Source organism: Mus caroli, unplaced genomic scaffold, assembly GCF_978045245.1.
Source record: "Mus caroli unplaced genomic scaffold, Mus_caroli_1 scaffold_6, whole genome shotgun sequence".
Classification (NCBI taxonomy): domain Eukaryota; kingdom Metazoa; phylum Chordata; class Mammalia; order Rodentia; family Muridae; genus Mus; species Mus caroli.
The window spans coordinates 39,687,932-39,707,862 of record NW_028227261.1 but is presented as its reverse complement, the minus strand read 5'-3'; the positions used below and the strand labels follow the sequence as shown (position 1 = coordinate 39,707,862).

The 19,931-nt window shown below is 52.3% G+C and overlaps 3 protein-coding genes across 5 annotated transcripts; 1 reads left to right on the top strand and 2 right to left on the bottom strand.

The window, feature by feature from the left end:
* Positions 1–3,379: 3,379 nt before the first annotated feature.
* Btbd19 (BTB domain containing 19) lies at positions 3,380–10,117 on the bottom strand. Its single transcript, XM_021161554.3, has 8 exons — positions 9,770–10,117; positions 8,417–8,618; positions 8,206–8,259; positions 6,863–6,922; positions 6,045–6,113; positions 5,831–5,962; positions 5,605–5,730; positions 3,380–5,495 (listed from the first exon to the last, which is right to left on the bottom strand). The coding sequence occupies exons 1-8, from the start codon at positions 9,853–9,855 to the stop codon at positions 5,361–5,363; spliced, it is 864 nt and encodes a 287-aa protein (XP_021017213.1). The 5' UTR covers positions 9,856–10,117; the 3' UTR covers positions 3,380–5,360.
* A 1,083-nt stretch (positions 10,118–11,200) lies between these two features.
* Dynlt4 (dynein light chain Tctex-type 4) lies at positions 11,201–13,178 on the top strand. Of its 3 annotated transcripts, none has more exons than XM_029476866.2 (3): positions 11,230–11,300; positions 11,733–11,801; positions 12,442–13,178. In XM_029476866.2, the coding sequence occupies exon 3, from the start codon at positions 12,450–12,452 to the stop codon at positions 13,098–13,100; it is 651 nt and encodes a 216-aa protein (XP_029332726.1). In that variant the 5' UTR covers positions 11,230–11,300; positions 11,733–11,801; positions 12,442–12,449; the 3' UTR covers positions 13,101–13,178. The 3 variants fall into 3 exon arrangements, with proteins under 3 accessions (XP_085695178.1, XP_029332726.1, XP_085695177.1); XM_085839051.1 differs by having other exon boundaries at positions 11,241–11,300; positions 12,439–13,178; XM_085839052.1 differs by lacking the exon at positions 11,733–11,801 and having other exon boundaries at positions 11,201–11,300.
* On the bottom strand, positions 13,114–18,462 carry Plk3 (polo like kinase 3). Its single transcript, XM_021159536.2, has 15 exons — positions 18,132–18,462; positions 17,875–17,982; positions 17,669–17,785; positions 17,383–17,512; positions 17,205–17,292; positions 16,375–16,470; positions 16,083–16,281; positions 15,845–15,971; positions 15,535–15,626; positions 15,197–15,290; positions 14,978–15,061; positions 14,703–14,865; positions 14,420–14,549; positions 13,749–13,862; positions 13,114–13,640 (listed from the first exon to the last, which is right to left on the bottom strand). Exons 1-15 carry the CDS (start codon positions 18,339–18,341, stop codon positions 13,449–13,451), a joined length of 1,944 nt encoding a protein of 647 aa, XP_021015195.1. The 5' UTR covers positions 18,342–18,462; the 3' UTR covers positions 13,114–13,448.
* Between the last annotated feature and the right edge of the window lie 1,469 nt (positions 18,463–19,931).

Here is a 19,931-nt window from a genome sequence, read left to right as displayed (position 1 = left end):
AAGAGCTCCGGGGTACTGGTTAGTTCATAATGTTGTTCCACCTATAGGGTTGCAGATCCCTTTAGCTCCTTGGGTACTTTCTCTAGCTCCTCCATTGGGAGCCCAGACATCTGCCTTTCATTATGACCCCCGACTTGGGAAGCACACACAAAGCTACATGGCTAAGAGTTGTAGGCTCTGCCAACCAAAGCCCAAGGTTCAAACCAAAGCAGAGGCTGCAGCTCCAGGTTGGGCTCCCAGAGGTGCACGGGTCCCTATGAAGGCTCCATAGAAAAGGCTTCTATCTACCAATGAGAGACAGATGGACTGGTGTGACACAGCTACACACTGTTTGCAGATGACCAGTGCTCTGTGCTGTTTTACAAATAAACTAGAAGCAAGGTCTGTTTGTTTGCTTGTTGTGTTTTTTTAAAAAAGCTTAGTATAGAAAATGTAAACAAAGCCCTTCTTGAAAAAGAAAAGACAAACAGGCGCTGGGCATGGTGGCGCATGCCTTTGATGCCAGCACTCAGGAGGCAGAGGCAGGCGGATTTCTGAGTTCGAGGCCAGCCTGGTCTACAAAGTGAGTTCCAGGACAGCCAGGATACACAGAGAAACCCTGTCTCGAAAAAACCAAAAAAAAAAAAAAAAAAGAAAAACCAATACATACATACATAAATGACAAATGACAAACAGAGGGGCTAGTGAGATGGCTCAGTGGGTAAGAGCACCCGACTGCTCTTCCGAAGGTCCAGAGTTCAAATCCCAGCACCCACATGGTGGCTCACAACCATCCGTAACAAGATCTGACTCCCTTTCTGGAGTGTCTGAAGACAGCTACAGTGTACTTACATATAATAAATAAATAAATAAATATTAAAAAAAATGACAAACAGAAAATGTTGCAAACATTAGTGTCCATATGGTATTACAGTCCTGCCAGCCTCTTCACCTTCCAGCTCCCTGCTCCTTCAGCACATAGGGGAGGGGCAAATTTGAGAAACAGGTACAGGTAGATATGATGAAATAGAAGGTCAGGGAAATGGCCCACCGAAGGCAGAGCCTAAGGAGCTGTTTTAGGAGGCTGTGGAGTGAGGGGAAAGCGTCCAGAATAACTTCCAGGAAGAACCTACATCAGTGTCAGGGGCAGAAAGTTTTCGCTGGCCAGTTAACCATGTAGGATATCAGTGCACAAGCCAGCGTCATCACCGAGGTAAGGTGCTGGTGGTGGAGAGTTGGCCAGCCCCATTGTGCAGAGCCATGGAAGAAGCTGGCCACGCCCCTGGGCTACAGTCAGAGCATCCCCAACGGACATTAGACATCCTGGGTTCCAGCCACCGCTTACCAGGAATGATCCCACCCAGGCGCACTCCCGCCTCACACCTCCCACACAGAGGCTGGAAAACCATAGTCCAACCAAACATTACACACACAAAGCACACTGCAGCTAAACCAATACTAAAATGCCTTAAAATAATCGAGATTATGCCAGGCCGTGGTGGCGCACGCCTTTAATCCCAGCACTTGAGAGGCAGAGGCAGGCACATCTCTGTGAGTTCCAGGCTATTCTGAGCTACAGAGTTCCAGGATAGCCTGAGCTACACAGAGAAACCAGGCTTGAAAAACAATACAAAAAATAAATAAATAGGGGCTGGAGAGATGACTCAGAGGTTAAGAGCACTGTCTGTTCTTCCAAAGGTCCTGAGTTCAAATCCCAGCAACCACACGGTGGCTCACAACCATCCATAATGAGATCTGATGCTCTCTTCTGGGTTGTCTGAAGACAGCTATAGTGTACTTACATATAGTAAATCTTTTAAATAAATAAACGAATCTTTATGACACATTGATGGAAACTTTAGGTGGCCAGGGTTACCACAGACCAAAGAGCAGCATTTCAACCACAGATGCTGTCAGTGTCCTGGGCCCTTGTGTTGGTTAGAAACTAGGAACTTGTACATTTCAAAAGATTTGCCTAATAGTCACAAAGATGTGATGTCACCTTCAGAGGACAATAAATGGCTCTTGTGGGGGCCAAAGATGTCCCAAGATAAAATGGCTCTAGATTCGGAGCATTCCAACCTCCCCACATCATGAGGTCCTGATCACTTAGCCTCGCAGAAGGCGCGGTTCCTTTCAGGAACATTGTTCACAGCTGTGTTGAAAGTTTTTACCCTGATTGCACGATCAGTGCGGTCCTGAAGAATGAAGGTGTCACTGAGCAGGTCGGGTCAGAGCTGAACCCCCCAGGCACAGTCAGCCTTGGCCACTGATCTCATCTAGCCTGGGGTGAGACGTTCCTTACTTGTAAAGTCAGCTCATCCTGTGTAGCACCTAACCCTACTTTACCTTCTGGCTTAGCGCCTTTCACGGCTCCCTAGTCCTTAGCTTAAACTCAATCCCTTTCCAAGCTCCACTAGGGCTAGCCTCCACTGCCAAACACAGCCTTCTAAAACACACCACACTTCTAGACAAGAATGCCTCACTAATATCTATATCACCATAACTTTGAATGTGTCATTTCTTCTGCCTAGGACCTGTTTTGTTTGTTTGTTTCTGTTTTTTTTTTTTTTTTTTTCTTTTTTCGAGACAGGGTTTTTCTGTGTAGCCCTGGCTGTCCTGGAACTCACTTTGTAGACCAGGCTGGCCTCAAACTCAGAAATCTGCCTGCCTCTGCCTCCTGAGTTGTGGGATCAGAGGCGTGCGCCACCACGCCCGGCTGTTTGTTTGTTTCTGAAACAGGGCTTCTCTGTGTAGCTTTGGGTGTTCTGGAACTCTGTAGACGAAGCTGGTCTTGAACTCAGAGATCTGCCTGCCTTTACCTCCTGAGTGCTCAGATTAAAGGTGTGAACCCACCACCATGGCCTGGCTCTACATAGAGTCTTCCTCGCCTTCCTTTGCCCTAACCCCAAGCCATCCTTCAAGAAGAATTGGATGCTACTGAGTGTAGCAGCTCACACTGGTCATGTCACTGGTATCCTCGGAAGGCTGAAACAGGAGAATTGCTATGAGTTTGAGACCAGCCTGTGAGTTCAAGTCCAGCCTGGTGGATGTAGTGATTTCAACAACCAGGGCTAAACAGAGAGACCCCGTCTCAAAATCCAAGAAAATAAAAAAGGTAGCAGAGATGAGACCTGCCCAAGGGGTAGTAATACAGCTCCTGCGTGGTCCTGCTACTGCCTGAGTGCTGTCCTGTGCTGCTCAGTCTAAATGGGGTGCTCTGCCCCTCTCTGAAAACAAAACAGTCACCGTAGCATTAGAAGCAACAATTTACCAAACCCAGACTCTAGGAGGGAAGACAGAGCTAGGACCCAGTCAAGCAGCTGTCAAGAGAACTGGGGAGAACAGTGGCTGGAGTCCAGGGTTCCACTCGGTCAGTTCTGTTTACTGACATTCCCAAAGTCGATTTACCAAACCAGAAACTTGAATGGTGACATTAAAGCTGTGTAACATCATGCTCAGTTTATTTTTTTTGAAACAGGTCTCACCATGTAACTAACCGAGGCTAGCCTCAAACTGCTGATCCTCCTCTGTCCACTTCCTGAGTGCTGACATTTACAGACCTATGCCGCCACGCTATGCTTGCCTCGTGGAACACCATGCTATGCTTGCCTCGTGGAACACATGTTCAGAAGACAGCCTGCATGAACAAAAGCTTTCTATCCTCAAGGAAAAGGATGAGTGCTTTCAAGCAATCTGAAGACTCTCCAAGCTCCCAAAAATAATTTAGAGGCTGGGCGTGGTGGTGCACGCCTTGAATCCCAGCACTCGGGAGGGAGAGGCAGGCAGATTTCTGAGTTCAAGGTCAGCCTGGTCTACAAAGTGAGTTCCAGGACAGCCAGGGCTATACAGAGAAACCCTGTCTCGAAAAACCAAAAAAAAAAAAAAAAAAACCAAAAAATATATAAATAAATAATAATAATTTCAAAAGCCTTTTCATCACAATACAGCAAAGCTAATGGAAGCGCAGTATTAGTACAGATTAGTACATGGCTTCTAAAGTGGATGTAAAGGAAGCAAGAGCATGGAACAGGCAAGCAAGGAGCAAATTACTTTCGGTGTTCACTATCCAAAGAAGGGTGCCAGGAGTGGTCCCACTGGGCAGTCACGTTTTCCATCTTGACACAATACAAATATTCATCTTTAATTCGTAAGCAATATATTTTTATATAAAGCCAGAATTAGATTTCCTCTTAAACTGCCCACTACTCTTCATTTTTAGATCTTTGCTTTACAACTCCTTTAAAACTATTTCCTGGGAGCTGGGCAGTGGTGGCTTTTTTTTTTTTTTAAACAAAAACACAACAAAACAAAATTTGTTGGGTAAGGTGGCAAAACCCTACACCTTATGATATATATAAAACAGTGGTTCCAGCCACTGAAGGTGCTAGTGCTCAGGCAGAACTTTTTCATTCCAGTAAGTCCAGAAAAGTTGTGGCCCTGGATTTCCGGGAACTCACTCTGTAGTAGACCAGGCTGTCCTCAAATGTACAGAGATCACCTTTCTCTGCCTCCCAATTGCTGGGTTTAAAGACATGCACCATCTTTCTCACTCTTCTTTTTGTTTTTCTCGAAGAGCGATAGTACATGCCTTTAATCTCTGTACCAGGGAGGCAGAGGCAGTCGGAGTGCTGTGAGCTCAACGCTAGCCTGTCCTAAATAGCTCTAGGCCAGCTGGGGTTACAGTGATTGTCCACACCCCATCCCACCCCCCAATAATTCTGGAACTCCCAAACGCAGAGTTTAGGATTGCTAAATCTCAAGGAAATTTTGTAGGCTGTCCTGGAAAGCAGTATGGACGTTAAAGGGCTCAGGAGGAAAAGCTTGACAATCAAAGCGATGGGACCATCATAGGGATGGATACTGTCCCCTGACTGAGAAAGGAGTGAGGGGCACTGACTAGGGTAATGGCAGAAGAGACCTTAGAAGGGAGAAAAGGCATGAGGTAGGCAAGAATGAGGTCCGGGTTCCAGATCCACACAAAAGAGAAACACTATTTCCGGGGCTGGGAAAGAAGGTGAGAAGCTCGAATTTGCGCTGAGCCTGAAGCTGATTTGTTAAAGAGGATGAGCTACATAGAGATCGCGTCATCTGAGTAGAGGGGCGTAGAGGAATGACCGACTTGCAGAATGCCGCATGAGCTCATGCAACAAAGGCCACCCTCGTTTCCGGTCTCAGGACATCATCCAAGCCACAATTTTGGGCCCATTGCGCAAGCCCTACTCTTCCACAGAGGCTTAGGTTTCACTCTAGACGCAGAGCGGTCCTTCCTGTATCCGGCGGCTGAGCTTGCTGGGAGCGGAAGCCCACCTCCAACGCAGAGCACCTCGGGAGCTGTAGTTTGGGATGTAGTCAACTTCCTGGAAAGGTCCGGAAATGGGTCATTTGAAACGAAGGTCCAGAAAGCGATGATGATCCCGGGGCCGGGTGCCCCTCCGCCGGCGGCACGGCGCGCTCCGGGCTGCATCTCCTCTCCGTAGGGCGTGACACTTCCATGCCTCCACAATTTGTTCAACCTGTAGGGGAAAGCGGGTCACCACGCAGACCGAAGTCCCAAGCCTCCCGCCCTTGCTCCTCGTCCCCACGTGGCAGAGTGGATCTGAGTTTGGTTACTGGCGTCCGCACCGGGATGAGCGGTTCCCGTCGGTTCTGCTCTTCCAGGGCGCTTAGCTCCGCCGGGGCAAGCAAAGCCAGTCTCAGCTCTCGGACCACTGGAGCTGCCACCTCGGCCACGGGTTGCTCTAATACCGCCTGTGGAAGCGAGCCTTGAGCATGTACCTGCCGCCCGCTTACAGAGTTCCCGTGGCCTGCGCCGCTTCGGTGTCCTCGCCCTCCCCCAGGTCCCACTCACGGCGCCCACGCGTGCCCAGTTTCGGGCTGCCTGGACCAGCTCAGTCTCATCCACGCAGAGCTTGTCACTGCGTAGCACGGGCAGCAGCGCGGTGGCGGACAGCTCCAGAAAGCCACGGGTGCGGAGCGCCTCCTATGGGCCGGTGTGTCGGTCAGGGCAGAGAAAAAATGGCATGGGGGCTACAAGTTACAAGTATAAGGATGGGGAGTTGTACCTGACTGTGAGCCTCTATGAAGGCTATGCACCGCTCCTGTAGTGACCCCAGGCCAAAGGTTACAGCAACCTGAGAGCAGAGTATGATTAGACTAGAGACTGAAGAAGCTGGATAACCCAGATCTGCACACAAGGTACTGCCACTAAGCACAATCTAAACAGAAGGCTGTTAGCGCCTGCAGTGTCTCCTGGAAGTAGGCAAAGCGCAGTGCCCCGGGCACAACACACGGGTGTGGGGTAGAATAGACCATGTTCAGGTCTTTCAAACTCCATCTTTGAGCCCAAGCTTGGCTTCTAAACTCCACACCCCCACCTTTCTCCTATCCATGTTTAGAATTGTTTTGTTGTTGTTTTTCAAGACAGAGTTTCTCTGTGTAGCCTTGGTTGTCATAGAACTCACTCTGTAGTCCAAGCTGGCCTTGAACTCAGAGATCCGTCTGCCTCTGCCTCCAGAGTGCTGGGATTAAAGGCGTGCACCACCATCTTTCAGCCTCTTCTCCCACTCTTAATAGATCACTATGTAGCCCTGGCAGGTCTCAAACTCTGGCTTCTGCTTTCCAAGTACTGGAGTTAAAGGTGTGTGTCACCACACCTGCCTTTCCCAGCCTATTCGTCCTACATATGACCTTACTGATATACTCTATACCCTACAGACCTGAGCACAGACAGAATTTCTTTCATAAGCATCCTTGAGCACATATTGTTCTTTAACAGACATACCAGTCCAGGCTTCTAACGGGGGAGGCCATTCTATAGGCCATTTGGAGGACCACATTCTAAACATCAGATTCATCCACAGGGCTGCTTATCAGTACTCACCTGCAGAGCCTCACAGACCAGCTCCACATCCAACACCTTCACCACAAACTCCAGGCAGAGCTAGGGACAGAAATGAAGCGACCTGTGTGCCGGTGTCAAGACTTCAAGTCCTCTCCCAGAAGCAATGGAGCTTGGAGCAATGACTCATTCAGACTCCCAGCAGCCCCAGCGCCACCTTGAGCTCCCAGATTTGGAAAACAGATGCAATTGTTCAGACCTGTAATTTAGCAAGCCCAGAGGGCCTGGAGGCCAGCAAAGCACCTTCTGGTACACTTGTCTCTGGTAAAACTCATCCAAAAACTCCAGTCTCTTCCTCCAAAAAGGCACTGGGCAGTGCCAGCTGTCCCTTCTCAGAGCCACCTATCTCTTGTGGACTGCCATTTCTGTCTCGGCCACATCCTCTGGATTTCTGCACTGATCTGACTGGCCCTTTCCTTTCCCTCTCCTCTCAGTCCCTTTCCCTTGCCAAAAACTTTCAATGAATCTCCACTAGCCTTGCATCAAAAGTCCAGGGGAGGAAGAGTTGAGACAGGGTCTTGCTGTGTAGCCCTGGCTGGCTTAGAACTCACTCTGTAGACAAGGTTAGCCCTGAGCTTAGAATTATCCTCCTCTCTATTCTGCCTACTGGGTGCTGGATATATAGGTACATACCACCACCACACCTGGCTGGTGCTAGGAATTAAACCCAGAGCCTATAGTATGCTAGGCAAGTGCTCTGCCGCTGACCCACACCCCCAGCTGCAAGCCCCGATTCTTGAAGCACCTGTGTGAACCAGCTTCCTGGTACCCTCCCCAGCTCACCCCACACCCAAGTTCCCAGTCCACCACACAGCTAAGGAGTTCCTTGAGTGTCCTGTGACTGTAATGTCATCTTCCCACTCCTGAACAAAACCCTATTTGTTCTTCCAGCTCTGACACAAAGGTTTCCTTCTCCAAGAATCTCTCTCCACACATCAGCTGTTTGCCCATCACACTTAGACCCCTACTTTTAAGTCTAGGGTTTTGAGACTCTTATTCTGTAGCTCAGGCTAGCCTGGAACTCCTTAGGTAGTTCAGGCTGGCCTTAACCTTGCCATCCTCCCTTAGCCGGAAGCACAAAGCCTCCATACACGTTAAGCATTTTCATGTCTCTCCTTCCATTCAATCATGGGCCAAAGCCAATTCACTGTTGCACTGAAGAACCAGCCATAAATACTTCCTGTGCTCACTCAGCACACACTGAGCATGTACAGATCTTGTGTACACAGAGAGCTATCATACTCTGTGTGAGAAGGTCAGACTATGTGAAGGAGACTATGAACTGAAAGGCAAGGGAGACAAGATGGCTTGCCTGAGACACCCACCTCTCGAAGTTCCTCTAGCCCATATTCCACAGCTGTTGTCAGCACCTCCAGCACCTGTGGGGGGTGGGGGTGGGGTGAGGAGGGAGAGGGGAGTGGCTGAGGGAGCAGAAGGGAGTTTCCCCCACCCCTCAACCCACAGCATAATAGGCATCCTCCTGCCTCTGGCATCCTCAGCTTCTCTCCCACCCAGACCTCTGCTTGGTAGGCTCACAGAGTGTTGGTGCAGCTTGACACTGTTGGTGTACAGGAACTCCAGCACAGCTAAGAAGGCTTCGGCAGGCACAGTGCTTAGCACCACAGGACTAGGTACCCCAGGGCCCAAAAGTCTCTGGAAGAAGTTACATCTACAGGCCAACAAACACCGGTGGGCAAATACCTCTTGCCGTTCTTGACCAACCACAAAGCAAATATCACTGTGGAAGAGAGGGAGGGCCAGGGGAGGGGATCTCAGACCTAGATAACACTGTTGGCTTTACTTCTGTCACACTAGGGCTTCTTTTTGTGTGAGGTCAAAGCCTACGTCTGGAAGACATAAGCCTGTGCTCTATAGTCTCAGTTCCACTTGGTGACTTTATATCTTTGACTCTAAGACTTCTCAGCCATGATGGCAGGTCTCAGGGGAGTGGACTATGCTTGGTCCACGGGGGGATACCAGAGCTCATGCAAGCCAGGTTGATGTCTCCCCAGTCTGAATCTTGGGGGAGAGGACACTCCTCTTGGGACGCCTTCACCAAATGCCAACTCAGCATTTTTACCCTTCTTCCTGTGGGAGGGTGTGAGGATGTGGGGTACGGAGCACACTGACTGCAGACAGACATGGCTGTGATCACCATCAAGAGGTGAGACCACATTTTCCATCTTCATAATCACTTCCGGCCCCAGCCTCTGGGCCTCTGGGGTAGGAGGCAGCAGAGAGCGCTTCAGCTTCCAAAGCCTCCTGCCTAAGGCTCCACTCTTCAGGCCAGACTGTGGCACCCTACCCTCAAAAAACCGAGAATTATGGCAGTCCTAACCCTGGGGAGCAGGGCAGCCTCTGCGAGTCTGGGGATGAGAAACAGTGTTCTTGTCTCCCATGACCAGCCCTGCCCCCATTGAACTCTATTCCTGGTTTCAGACAGCACTAGCCTCTTGGGCAAGCAGTGGGCGGTCGGAAACCTTGAACTACTTCCTGTCTGGGTCTCCGGCTCCATCCTTTGGGCTTCGTTCCTCTTATGAATCGCTAGAGCCATCTGTACCTCTGTCTCTTCAAGATAAGGAGTTCCAGTGCTCAGTCGAAAGCCCAAATCATAACCCATCTTTCAGGGCCGAGGGGGTGGAGGAGAAGCCAGAGAACTCAGGCATTGCCTGAGATCACACAGCTGCCCTCCCTTCTTTCTGCTACTACCCCCGCCTCTGACTCTCAGGGTAGTGTGGCCACAGACAAGTAAATTTCCTCTATAGCCGACTTCCTCACAGACTGAGGTCACCAGGGAGGCCAAGTGTTCTTTCCCGGTCTTCCTTGCCCTTAGCCTCCTCAAATTCACAGGCCAGCTAGGGAAAACCCACCAGGGGGCCACTGCCTCACCTGTACTGGGGGTTGTTGACGAGGCTTCGAAGTGCTGTGGAAAAGGGTGCAGCCTGCCCACGTACCACCAGTCCTGGGTTCTCCATAAGTGCAGTGGGCAGTAGGTTAAAGGGTGGAACAGCCTAGAAGGCCTAGCCAGGCCAAGAAAGACCTGAGAGGGAGGGCAGGAGCTGGAGGCCTGTTTGCCGAGGAGCTAAAATATAGGAGCAAGAAGGCCCAGGTCCCTAAAGAAGGCCTGAGGTTCAGGAAAGGGATACAGATGCAGACAGGGCCCAGAGAAGAAGCTGGGGCTAGAAAGGCCTATGATCCCGGGAGAGGCTGGTGGTGGATGAGGCCCAGGTTGGGAATCTGCCCAGGCAGCAGCTGGGTGGGAAGCCTGTGGGTTTCCATAGAAACTGGAGCTGAGCCTGAGGAGGCCCCGCCCATCTCCCTATACGCCCAGGGGGAAAAAAAAAATCAGCAGTAGAAGGGCCCTAAGATGAGTCTGAGGGTCCTAGTGCTGGCTGGCTCCCCACCTACACTGAGTTCAGAATCCAAGGCCTCTGCTTTTCTAATCCCTTCCCAGGGCTGCATTTTAGAAACACCTGAGACATCACCCCATCAGGGAAAATTCTCACCCCTAAGTGTGGTTTTCAAAGCTCAGACTTAGTTTGCCTGGGAGGGGGCAGCCCCACACCTCCCAGAGTAGGGGAGGTGAGGTATCAGTTCTAACAGGAGTAACGCAGCCTCTGGCAGCCCCGAAAAGCAATCCCCCTAAGGAAAGAGGTGCTACCTACAGGTCCCAGACACGTGAGTAGGTCAGCAAAGGTTAAGAAACCGGACTTAGAATCACTGAGTCATGGCCATGCCAGGCCTGGGTCTTTCCCGCTGAGCCAATAGGCCTCCCCTCAGCACATAGTTCTGAACTAAGGAAGTCATCCAAGCCCCACCCTAGTTCTGCCTTGAAGCGGAAATGTTTGTCCTTGTTGAGGCTGCTGGGGAGAATGCTAAACCATGACGTACTCTTTCCTGTGAGCCCAGATACTAAATTCCTAAGAAGCTGCCCCCGCAGTCTCAAGGTTTTAGCATATCCCAGCCCCCCCCCCCCCCCGTGACTTGTTCACATATGGCCAGGCCAGATCCAGTGGCCCCCTGGTGGGTTTTCCTCTCGTGGACCTGTGAATTAGAGGAGGCTAAGGGTGAAGAGGCAGGGAGAGATTCATATGAAATAGTGGCTCCGAAACTAGGACCTTTCTGAACGGTGCACCTCTCGGCACCGGCTCCCTTAGCCTGTGATGCCCTAGAACTCCAAGCCCCTGTGGACCCTCTCTCCCTGGTAACTCAGGGCGCCCCTCCTCTCTGCGGGTGCCCATAGCAGGAACACTTAGGTTATTCCAGAGTTTGGCCAGAGGAAGGAGTTCTGGGAGGGAGAGGTGTGCTTGCCACAGCCCCATGGTAACTGCACAACACAAGCCTTCCCCGCCCACAGGCCTGTCAGGCCAGCTCAGTGAAGACTGTGGGGCCAGCAGAGCTTGGAGGCCAAAGGCTGCAGGTGAGTCAGATGCCTGCGGGAGTTTCAGGGGAAGAGGGCATCCGTCTCATAGGTGATTCCGAAAGATTTAGAGACCCAAGCAGGAGGATGGAAGTTGCTTCTCCATATGTCTCTCGCCTCCAGATGCAGCTGGTGGAGAGGGAGAAAAGTCCCACCATACACAGAGCAGGGAAGATGATTAAGTTCTATACCTCTGAGGCTACAGAGAGCTGTGGGAGTGATGGAGTTGGGTCTGTCCCTTCTGGCTATTGAAGAAACCCAGAAACCAGCTTCATGTCCCCATTCTGCTGATGAAGTCAAGTGGGAGGGGAAAGGGGAAGTGGATCTAGTGCTCGCCCACTGAGCCTCCTGTGACCAAGGGAAAGGAACACTGGGTAGAGCTTCCATGACCATAGACTAAGTAGCCCCTTCCCTTGCTTGTATCTCTCACAGCTCTTAACCGGCTCTAAGCAACTAGTAGGCACGAAGCCCCAATTTGACCTACTTGTTCCAAACATACAGGTAAGAAAGGGCTATGGAGTGGCTAGACAGGTATATATGCCTACAGTCTCCTAGGAAGACAGTGAATGTAGTCATGCCTATAATCCCATCACTCCGGAGTTGGAGGCAGGGGGATGGAGTTCAAGGCCAGCCTCAGGTACATAAGAGTTGATGGGGGTAGGGGAGAATGACGACAACAGCCTTGATCGCAGCACTCAGGAAGCAGAAAACAGATGGATCTTGATGAGTTTGAGGCTAGCCTGGTCTACAAAGCCAGTTCCAGGACAGCCAGGGCTACAAAGGGAAATACTGTTTTAAGAAAGAAAAAAAAAGAAAGAAAAGCTGGGCAGCGGTGGTGCTCGCCTTTAATCCCAGCACTTGGGAGGCTAAGGCAGGTGGATTTCTGAGTTCAAGGCCAGCCTGGTCTACAGAGTGATTTTTCAGGACAGCCAGGGCTACACAGAGAAACCCTGATTCTGGAAAAAAAAAAAGAGAGAGAGGAAGAGAGAGTTGGAGGCCATATGAGACCTTGTCTCAAACACACAAGAGGTTGTGTGAGCACACACTCAAAAAGAAAAGTGTCTATCTCACAGAGCAAGAGGCTGGATGTAGGATGATCTCAGCCTATGAGGGCCACTCCTAAATATGGATCTTCCAGCAGGCAGGTCCATGGCTTGCAGGACCCTGCCATCCAGACGCCAGGAAGAGGAGCCTACCAAAGACCTGGCTCTGAAATTACCACCAGGGAAACCTGGAGGTCACCTACCCAGCATTGATGAGACCCGACCTATAGGCCCAGGCCCAGCCTCCCGTCGTGGCTCCCTGCCCGGCCTACACCCATCCTTTTCGCGCCGCAACTCACTGGCGGGACCCTTAGTGGGTCGACGACCATCCCTGGGCCCAATGCCCCCTCTAGGTTCACGAGTTAGCTTTTCTGGGCTGCCCCTAATGCTTCCCCGTAGGATGGCACCCTCATACCGCTTAGAACCGGCGCCTGGGGAACACTGGGAAGCTGCAGGTGCCCAGAGGGCCCTGGAGGCAGCACTGGCCGCACAGCTGAAGGATGTGTGCTACTGCGGTTCTGAGGCAGGGAAACTGGTGCAGGCGCTATGTGAACAGATACACACCCGCATGAGGGAGCTCAACCTACCCCGCTACAAACTCGTGTGCAACGTGGTGCTGGGGCCACGCGAGGGACAGGGTGTGCGTGTAGTCAGCCGAGCACTCTGGGATGCGGTGCATGACGGACTGGCCTCTGCCACCTTCACCAACCCTTCTCTGTTTGCTGTGGCTACCGTCCACGCGGTCTACTGGGAATGATAAGGCCTTCAAGTTCTGAAAAAACGGTTTATTATCCCAGGAGGAGGCCCCCCTGGGGCTCACATCCCAATAAATAAATGTCTGTTAATAAATAAAAGTGGTCCATAAATAATGCCCCCTAGCTGGGAGCTAAGGCTCAGGCTTATCTCAGAGAGAAGGGTAAGATTCAGGGAGGGCAGGCCATCCCTGACTGTAGTAAAGCTGGTCCCTGATTCCCTGGGGGGATTCAGCCAGGAGCCCCCAGTGAGGCACCAAAGGGACAGGAAGGGCCACAAAGGCGAGGCCCGAAGCCTTTCAGGCTCAGGCCCAGGATCTGGATCACAGCCCGCGCTCTCTCCAAGTTGGAACCTAAGCAGGGCTTCGGTCCCTGAGCAGGCGCAGAGCGTAGCGCAGTCGCTGCCGCAAGTCTGGGGAGCAGCCCAGCTGCCGGAGGTGGGATGCGAGGTAAGTACAAGCACTGCGATTTCGGGCCACGAAGGTCACAAGGAGAGGCTCCCAGCCACTGAGGATCAGTTTCGTGTGGTCCCCGTAGAAGTTCACCTGTACACAGAGGATAACAGCGATCAGGACTTGGACACCAGATCCACAATTCCTTCCCAGAACCCTGGGATACCAGACCTTCCACCAAAACACAGGGTAGGCTCTTACCTGGACAGTGCCATCACTGAACAACATGAGGAGGGCCTGATCAGTCTTGACCCACTGCAGCAGCAAGGGTGGGGCAGGCACCTCTGCCTCTTCCACACTGGGCAGATCTCCACCCTGGGAGAAGAGGCAAGTCAGGCCCCTGGAGTGGCATGAGCTGGGTCTCTCCCTATGGATGCCCCCTTCCCTTACAGGTTCAGCCACTAGTTTTTTTTTCCCCCCTAAAAGCCACTAGCTTTTTAAATTAATTAATTTATTTTATGTATATGTGAATGCACTGTCACTGTCTTCAGACACACCAGAAGAGGGCATCAGATCCCATTACAGAATTACAGATGGTTGTGAGCTACCATGTGGTTGCTGGGAATTGAACTCAGGATCTGGGGGAGCAGCCAGTGCTCTTAACCGCTGAGCCATCTCTCCAGCCCCACTTTTTTTTTTAACACAATTTATTTTATTTATGTGAGTGCACTGTAGCCGTCTTCAGACACATCAAAAAGAAAGCGTTGGGTCCCATTACAGATGGTTGTGCACCATGTGGTTGCTGGGATTTGAACTCAGGACTTCCGGAAGTGAAGTCCGTGCTCTTAGCCGCTGGGCCATCTCCCCAGCCCTCAGCCACTACCTTTGAACCACCCCTGCCCCCTAAAGTGCCCCCACCGCAGCCTACACACCTTCATGAGGTGCTGTTCCATGTAGGACGTGAAATACCGCAAGATGCCCAGCTGAGGCTGCAGAGCCCGGGGCACAGAACCCACGGAGAAGGAGAAGTGCTTCGTGCTGGTGGGGTTGTAGTGCACCGTCCTGAAAGTGGGAACGTAGAGAGGAGGAGGAGGAACCTGGCACCACCGTTCTTCCCCAGACCCCTAAGCACAGAAACACACACCACTGCGCAACCCTGCTGGTACTGTGCTACCCAGCACGCCTAATTACAAAGCACGCCAAAACAGCACTTACTTCCTATTGGCTGACAGGGCCATGTGTGTGCCATCATTGAAGAGCACGGCTACACGGCGGCTGGACAGCTGATAGCCAAAGCCAAACTTGTTGGAGTAGTCAACCCACTTACTGACCCACACCAGAGGCTCTGGCTGTGCCAGCGGGGCTGGGTTCTGTTCCGCTGTTAAGGGGAGAGGAGGGAAATGAAGACTCCCCCCACCCTCACCCTCCCACTCCCCACCTCCACCTCTGGACTTGCCAAACGATTCATCTGCACCAGAGCCCAGTCTTACCTGGGGGCATGAAGGCCACACAGTTTCTCAGTGCACAGAGGGCAGACTCTACCACTGTGGCCACAGTCAAACCTTCTTCAAACCCTGAAGGGAATAGGGCACTGACATTTAGGCAAGAGCCACCCTGGGCCCAGGTCATGTCCCTCAGCCAACTACTTCCTTCAGCCCCTGGTCTCTACCTCAGCAGCCCCTAGCACCTCTCATCTTGCGGCTCCTCACCATCTCCACTGCTGGCCAGTGTCCCACGGGGCGAGCTGTCCTCGGCAGCCGTCTCTACCAAGCTGGCAGGGGCCTGGCCTGAAACTACAGGAGCCTGGACAGTTGGGTAGAGAGGGAATAAAATTAGGCCCCAAAATCCAAATCCTTGAAAGTCCAATGGCCCAGCCCTGTTTCTGGCGGCTCTCAGGGCACCCCAGGTCAGCCTCAGCTGGCTAATGAGACACAGCCAATTAGGCCACCACGAGGTTAGATGCTTCATCAGCCTTTTATGCTGGGCTTCCCTCAGCTGCTAGGGTCAGGGTGAGTCAGGGGAATAATGGCTCACGTGAGCATCTTACCTCCGGCCTGACATCTGGATGACCGATGGATGTGCGCATGAGGCCGCTCACCAAGCAGGAGACATTATCTTGGTCCTCTGAATGGTTCTTATCTGGAGGGTGAAGGAGAAAATAGCCCCCTGGGTCCTTCCTGCCTGAAAGTGTTCACACACGGGCAGATCTTCCCAAGTGTCTAGATAGCACATGCTCTCCCTTGAGTCTGGAGACACCGACCACCCTGGAAGCACCCCCCCCACCTCCCCCTGAATGTAACAAGCCACTAAAGCCACTCTATTGCTCTATGCCCTCAGCCCACTGGCACCTGACTCACTCTTGCTCTTTTTCCTGCCAAACAGGCTCTTGGTAACTTTGGCAAACAGACTCCTTGCAGGGTTGGGGGGTGTCAGATCTGGGACTGTCACACAGCTACTGACTGGGAGCCGATCAGGGGTGTAGCCCTGAGGAAGAGAGTCAGGAAAACAACGGCAGTGAGACCCCCCAAGGGCTCTGCTCCTGTGTGTCCTCTAGGAACATGAACACTGAACTCCAGTGTCTGGAGAACCACAGACCTTCATAAAGAAGTCATGGCGTAGGATCTGTTCAATGGAAGGGCGGTCTCTGGGTGAAGCTCGTAGGATGGCAGCCAGGAGCTGCCGGGCAGGCAGGGAGAGGCTAGCAGGTAGTGTGTAATGAACCTGCTTGATGCAGCGGTATGTCTCCTTCAGGTCAGCAGTCTCAAATGGGGGGCTCCCACACAGGAGCGTGTACCTATGCCCAAGAATGGGAGATCAGGAATAAAGTAGTGGGGACCCCCCCCATCCATGCACCTACCACCTGTCCACCAATGACTCTGACACTCACATGACACAACCAAGCGACCACACATCTGCCTCGGGGCCATGGCCCTGTCTCAGCAGCACTTCTGGAGCCACGTAGTTGGGAGTGCCACAGATGGTCCTGAAAAAGGCAAGGCAGAAAGAGCAAGGCTCAAACCCAGCCCGGCGCTGGTACCCGCCCCCATTCCTGCCCCTGCTGTGAGTTCAGACAAAGCAGCTGCCTGTCACCAAAGGCCAGAGAGCTCCTGCTTGTCTTGGGACAATGGATGCTGAGAATGGCAGCTGAACCCTCACCCACCCCTCTGGCCCAGCTGCTCAGCTGCTCTGCAGGACAGGAGGCCCTGACCCATCAAAGCCCCCACTCCCAAGGTCAATACAGAGGGTCCATGACTGAGCCCTTCCCCCACTCCCATCTGTAAATACTCACTAGGCTGTCACCTCCCACTGTCTGTGCCAACACCAGCTGTCATACCCTTCATAAAGCCTCACCTGCCTCACATGCTATGTTACACACACCCTGTCCTAGTGACCACAGCAGGGTCACATACACACAGAGGGTATCACGGTACCATCATGATCTGTCATTCCCATTCAGTCATCTCACACACACAAGCTGACTGCCTGGCCTATGTTTTTCCCATACATTTCCAAAAATCCTAGACACCCATCTGTGCCATACATTCATAAGATTGCTGTCCTTCTTATCTAACACAGTGACCTAGGTTGCCACCTCTAATGTCACACATACAGACAACCCATCATTACCCCTTCCCTGGTTATCCCAAGTAAACATCTGGTCACCTTGTACATCATCTGTGTCACAAACAGGCTGTGGCCACCATTCCCTTAACTCACTTTTTCCTCTGCTCTGGGGGCTCTAATCGAGCTGCCAGCCCAAAATCCCCCACCTTCAGTTCCATGTTATCCGTGATGAAAAAATTTCCTAGACAGTAGCAGAAAGATGTGTCAGATTCTTAACGCCTTTCCTCCCTCGGCAGGTCTCCACCCTTTAGACCAGACGCAGGAATCTCACCCAGCTTGAGATCTCTGTGTAAGATACCCCTCTGGTGCAAGTACTTGAGGCCAGAAAGGATCTGGCGCAGGTAGTAGCGAACCTCTGGTTCCAACAGGGTGTGTCGGGCCTTCCAGATGTGGGCCAGGGACTGCAGAAAGTCACTGTTTCAGACCCCACTTGCCTTCCCAAACCCTCCCTCCATCTGTGTTTGCTAAAGATGACAAGAACACAGCTTTGGATCTTAAGAACCCGCTTCCTCCCCTACCTCTGTTCCCAATGAATCCACCCCGCCCCCATTCCGGACCTTTCGGCTACAGAGCTCCAGGAAAATGTATATGTTGTCAGCATCCTCGAAATGATGTGAAAAGCGAACGATATGGCGGTGCTGTAGGTCTCGGTGCAACTCTATCTCATTTAGGATCTGCGACAGGGGAGTGAAATCCTCATCTTTCCAGGGTTCCCACGCCACCATCCCCTCCCCATCCCTTGGACCGCAGAGCCTGGACCCACCTTCTCGCGCTGATGCGGCTTGGCGACGCGACTCTGCGGGATGACTTTGACCGCGTAGGCTATACCAGACTCCGTGTCAGTGGCTTCATAGCAGCGTGCGAAGCCCCCCTAGAAAGAAGAAGCTGCATCATCGATCTGGGCGCTCCGGAGTGGCCGGATCGGGCCCGCAGAGCTTCTTTCCACCTCCGGAGTGGCCGGGTCGGGTCCGCAGAGCTCCCTTCCACCTCTGTCAACGCTACCCCGGAGCCCCGACCCACCTTGCCCAACAAGCGACCCTTGGTGTAGGTACGGCCGCTGAGAGGGTCCGTGATGAGGCGACCAGGATCCGGCGCCCGTGGCCCGGCCAGCACCTCAGGTTCCGACCGCGGGGAGGCACTGGCAGGCGGCCCCGGGCCGGCGTGGGGCGCGGACGGGGCAGCCGCGCGCGGGAAGGGGCGCGGAGACAAGAAGCCGGCGGCGGGCTCCATGTGAACGGCGCGGCGCAGCGCCTGCCGAGCTGGTTCTCGGTTCCGCCCGGCCCCGGCCGCGCGTGGCGCTGCCTGGTTTCTCTACGCTGCGATCGCGCCAGGGCAAGGGGGAGCCCGACGTTTTTATCAATGAACCCCTGCCCCCTCCCCGGTGTTTCGTCATCTCGAGCTCCGCCCCTTTCCTGGCTGCCAGGCTTGGAGAGGCCACGCCCATTGCTCCGCCTTACGTCACCTGAAAGATCTTCCCTTGCCTGGGCGTACTTAAAGGCCACTCCTCCTGCTCTGGCCTTAAAGGAGCCCCGGTTGAGCTAGTCGCCTGGCAGGTGTAACCCTGCTCCGTTTCTCTAGGCTACCCAGTCCAAGTGGCTCTTTTTTTCCCCTTCATCCTTCGAATGTGTGCTGAAGTCGGAGTGGAGACCAGTTATCCGGAGGCCTCTTTCGAGCAACAGCAAGGGTTAGCATTCAAACTGGTGGGAAAGACAGGGGTGTTGCAAACTGCTCAGTGCGCGTCACCAACACAGGTGGTTTCCTGCAAGCATCTCTTGCTCTGGTGCAGAGCATGCTGCCCTCTTCGGGGACTGTGGAATAGCACGCTGCAGAGCCCGATTTACCTAGTCTGGGACTGTGCAATGGGTTTGTGGAACAGAGCCTGATATTCAAGGTTTTATGTTTGCTTTTTGTTTTTCCAAGACAGGGTGTCTCTGTGTAGCCCTGGCTGTCCCAGAACCCACGCCGTAGACCAGGCTGGCTTTGAAATCAAAGATCCACCTGCCCCTGCCTCCCAGTATTCACTGTTTTTACCATGTTCCAGGCTACATCTTCTGCTACCCAATTCTATCTTCTTCTTCTTCTGAGGGAAAGGAGAGCTGAGGCAGAGTAGCTGTCATGTGATCCAGGCTGGCTTTGAACTCGAGGTCCTTCTGCCTTCACCTTTGACATGATGGGACTCCAGACCTGTACCTCTGCCCCAGACCCTGAGTTCCCCATCATATTCTCAAAATACCTATTGCACCGAGTCAGCAGGCAAAAGGCCAGACAGTGAGGAATGAGAACTGGATACTCTTAGGTGCTAGAGACCTGCACCTGGGCAGTTAGCATTGAAGTCCATTACAGATAAACTCAAGTAGGCGGCAGGAATCTATGATCTATGTGGAATCTTTTTCTGTGTTTTTTTTTTTTTTTTTTGAGGGGGGAGGGGTGTTGTGGAGGGTTGTTTTTGTTTTTGTTTTGTTTTGTGACAGGGTTTCCAGGAAGCCAGGAATTCGACCTGTAAACCAGACTGGCCTTGAATTCCTGCCGGTCCCTGCCCCTCCACCACTGCCTGGCTTCGATGTGAAATCTTTTTTTTTTTTTTTTTTTTTCTTCCCTCGAAATAGGTTTCTCTGTGTAGACTTGGCTATGCTGGAATCATTCTGTAAGCCAGGCTGGCCTCCAACTCAGAGATCTGCTGCCTGTCTCTGCCTCCAGAGTGCTGGGATTAAAGGCATGTGCCACCACCCGCCCAGTTTCGCCAGTGGAATCTTTTTTTTTTTTTTTTTTTTTAAGATTTCTTTATTATATGTAAGTACACTGTAGCTGTCTTCAGACACT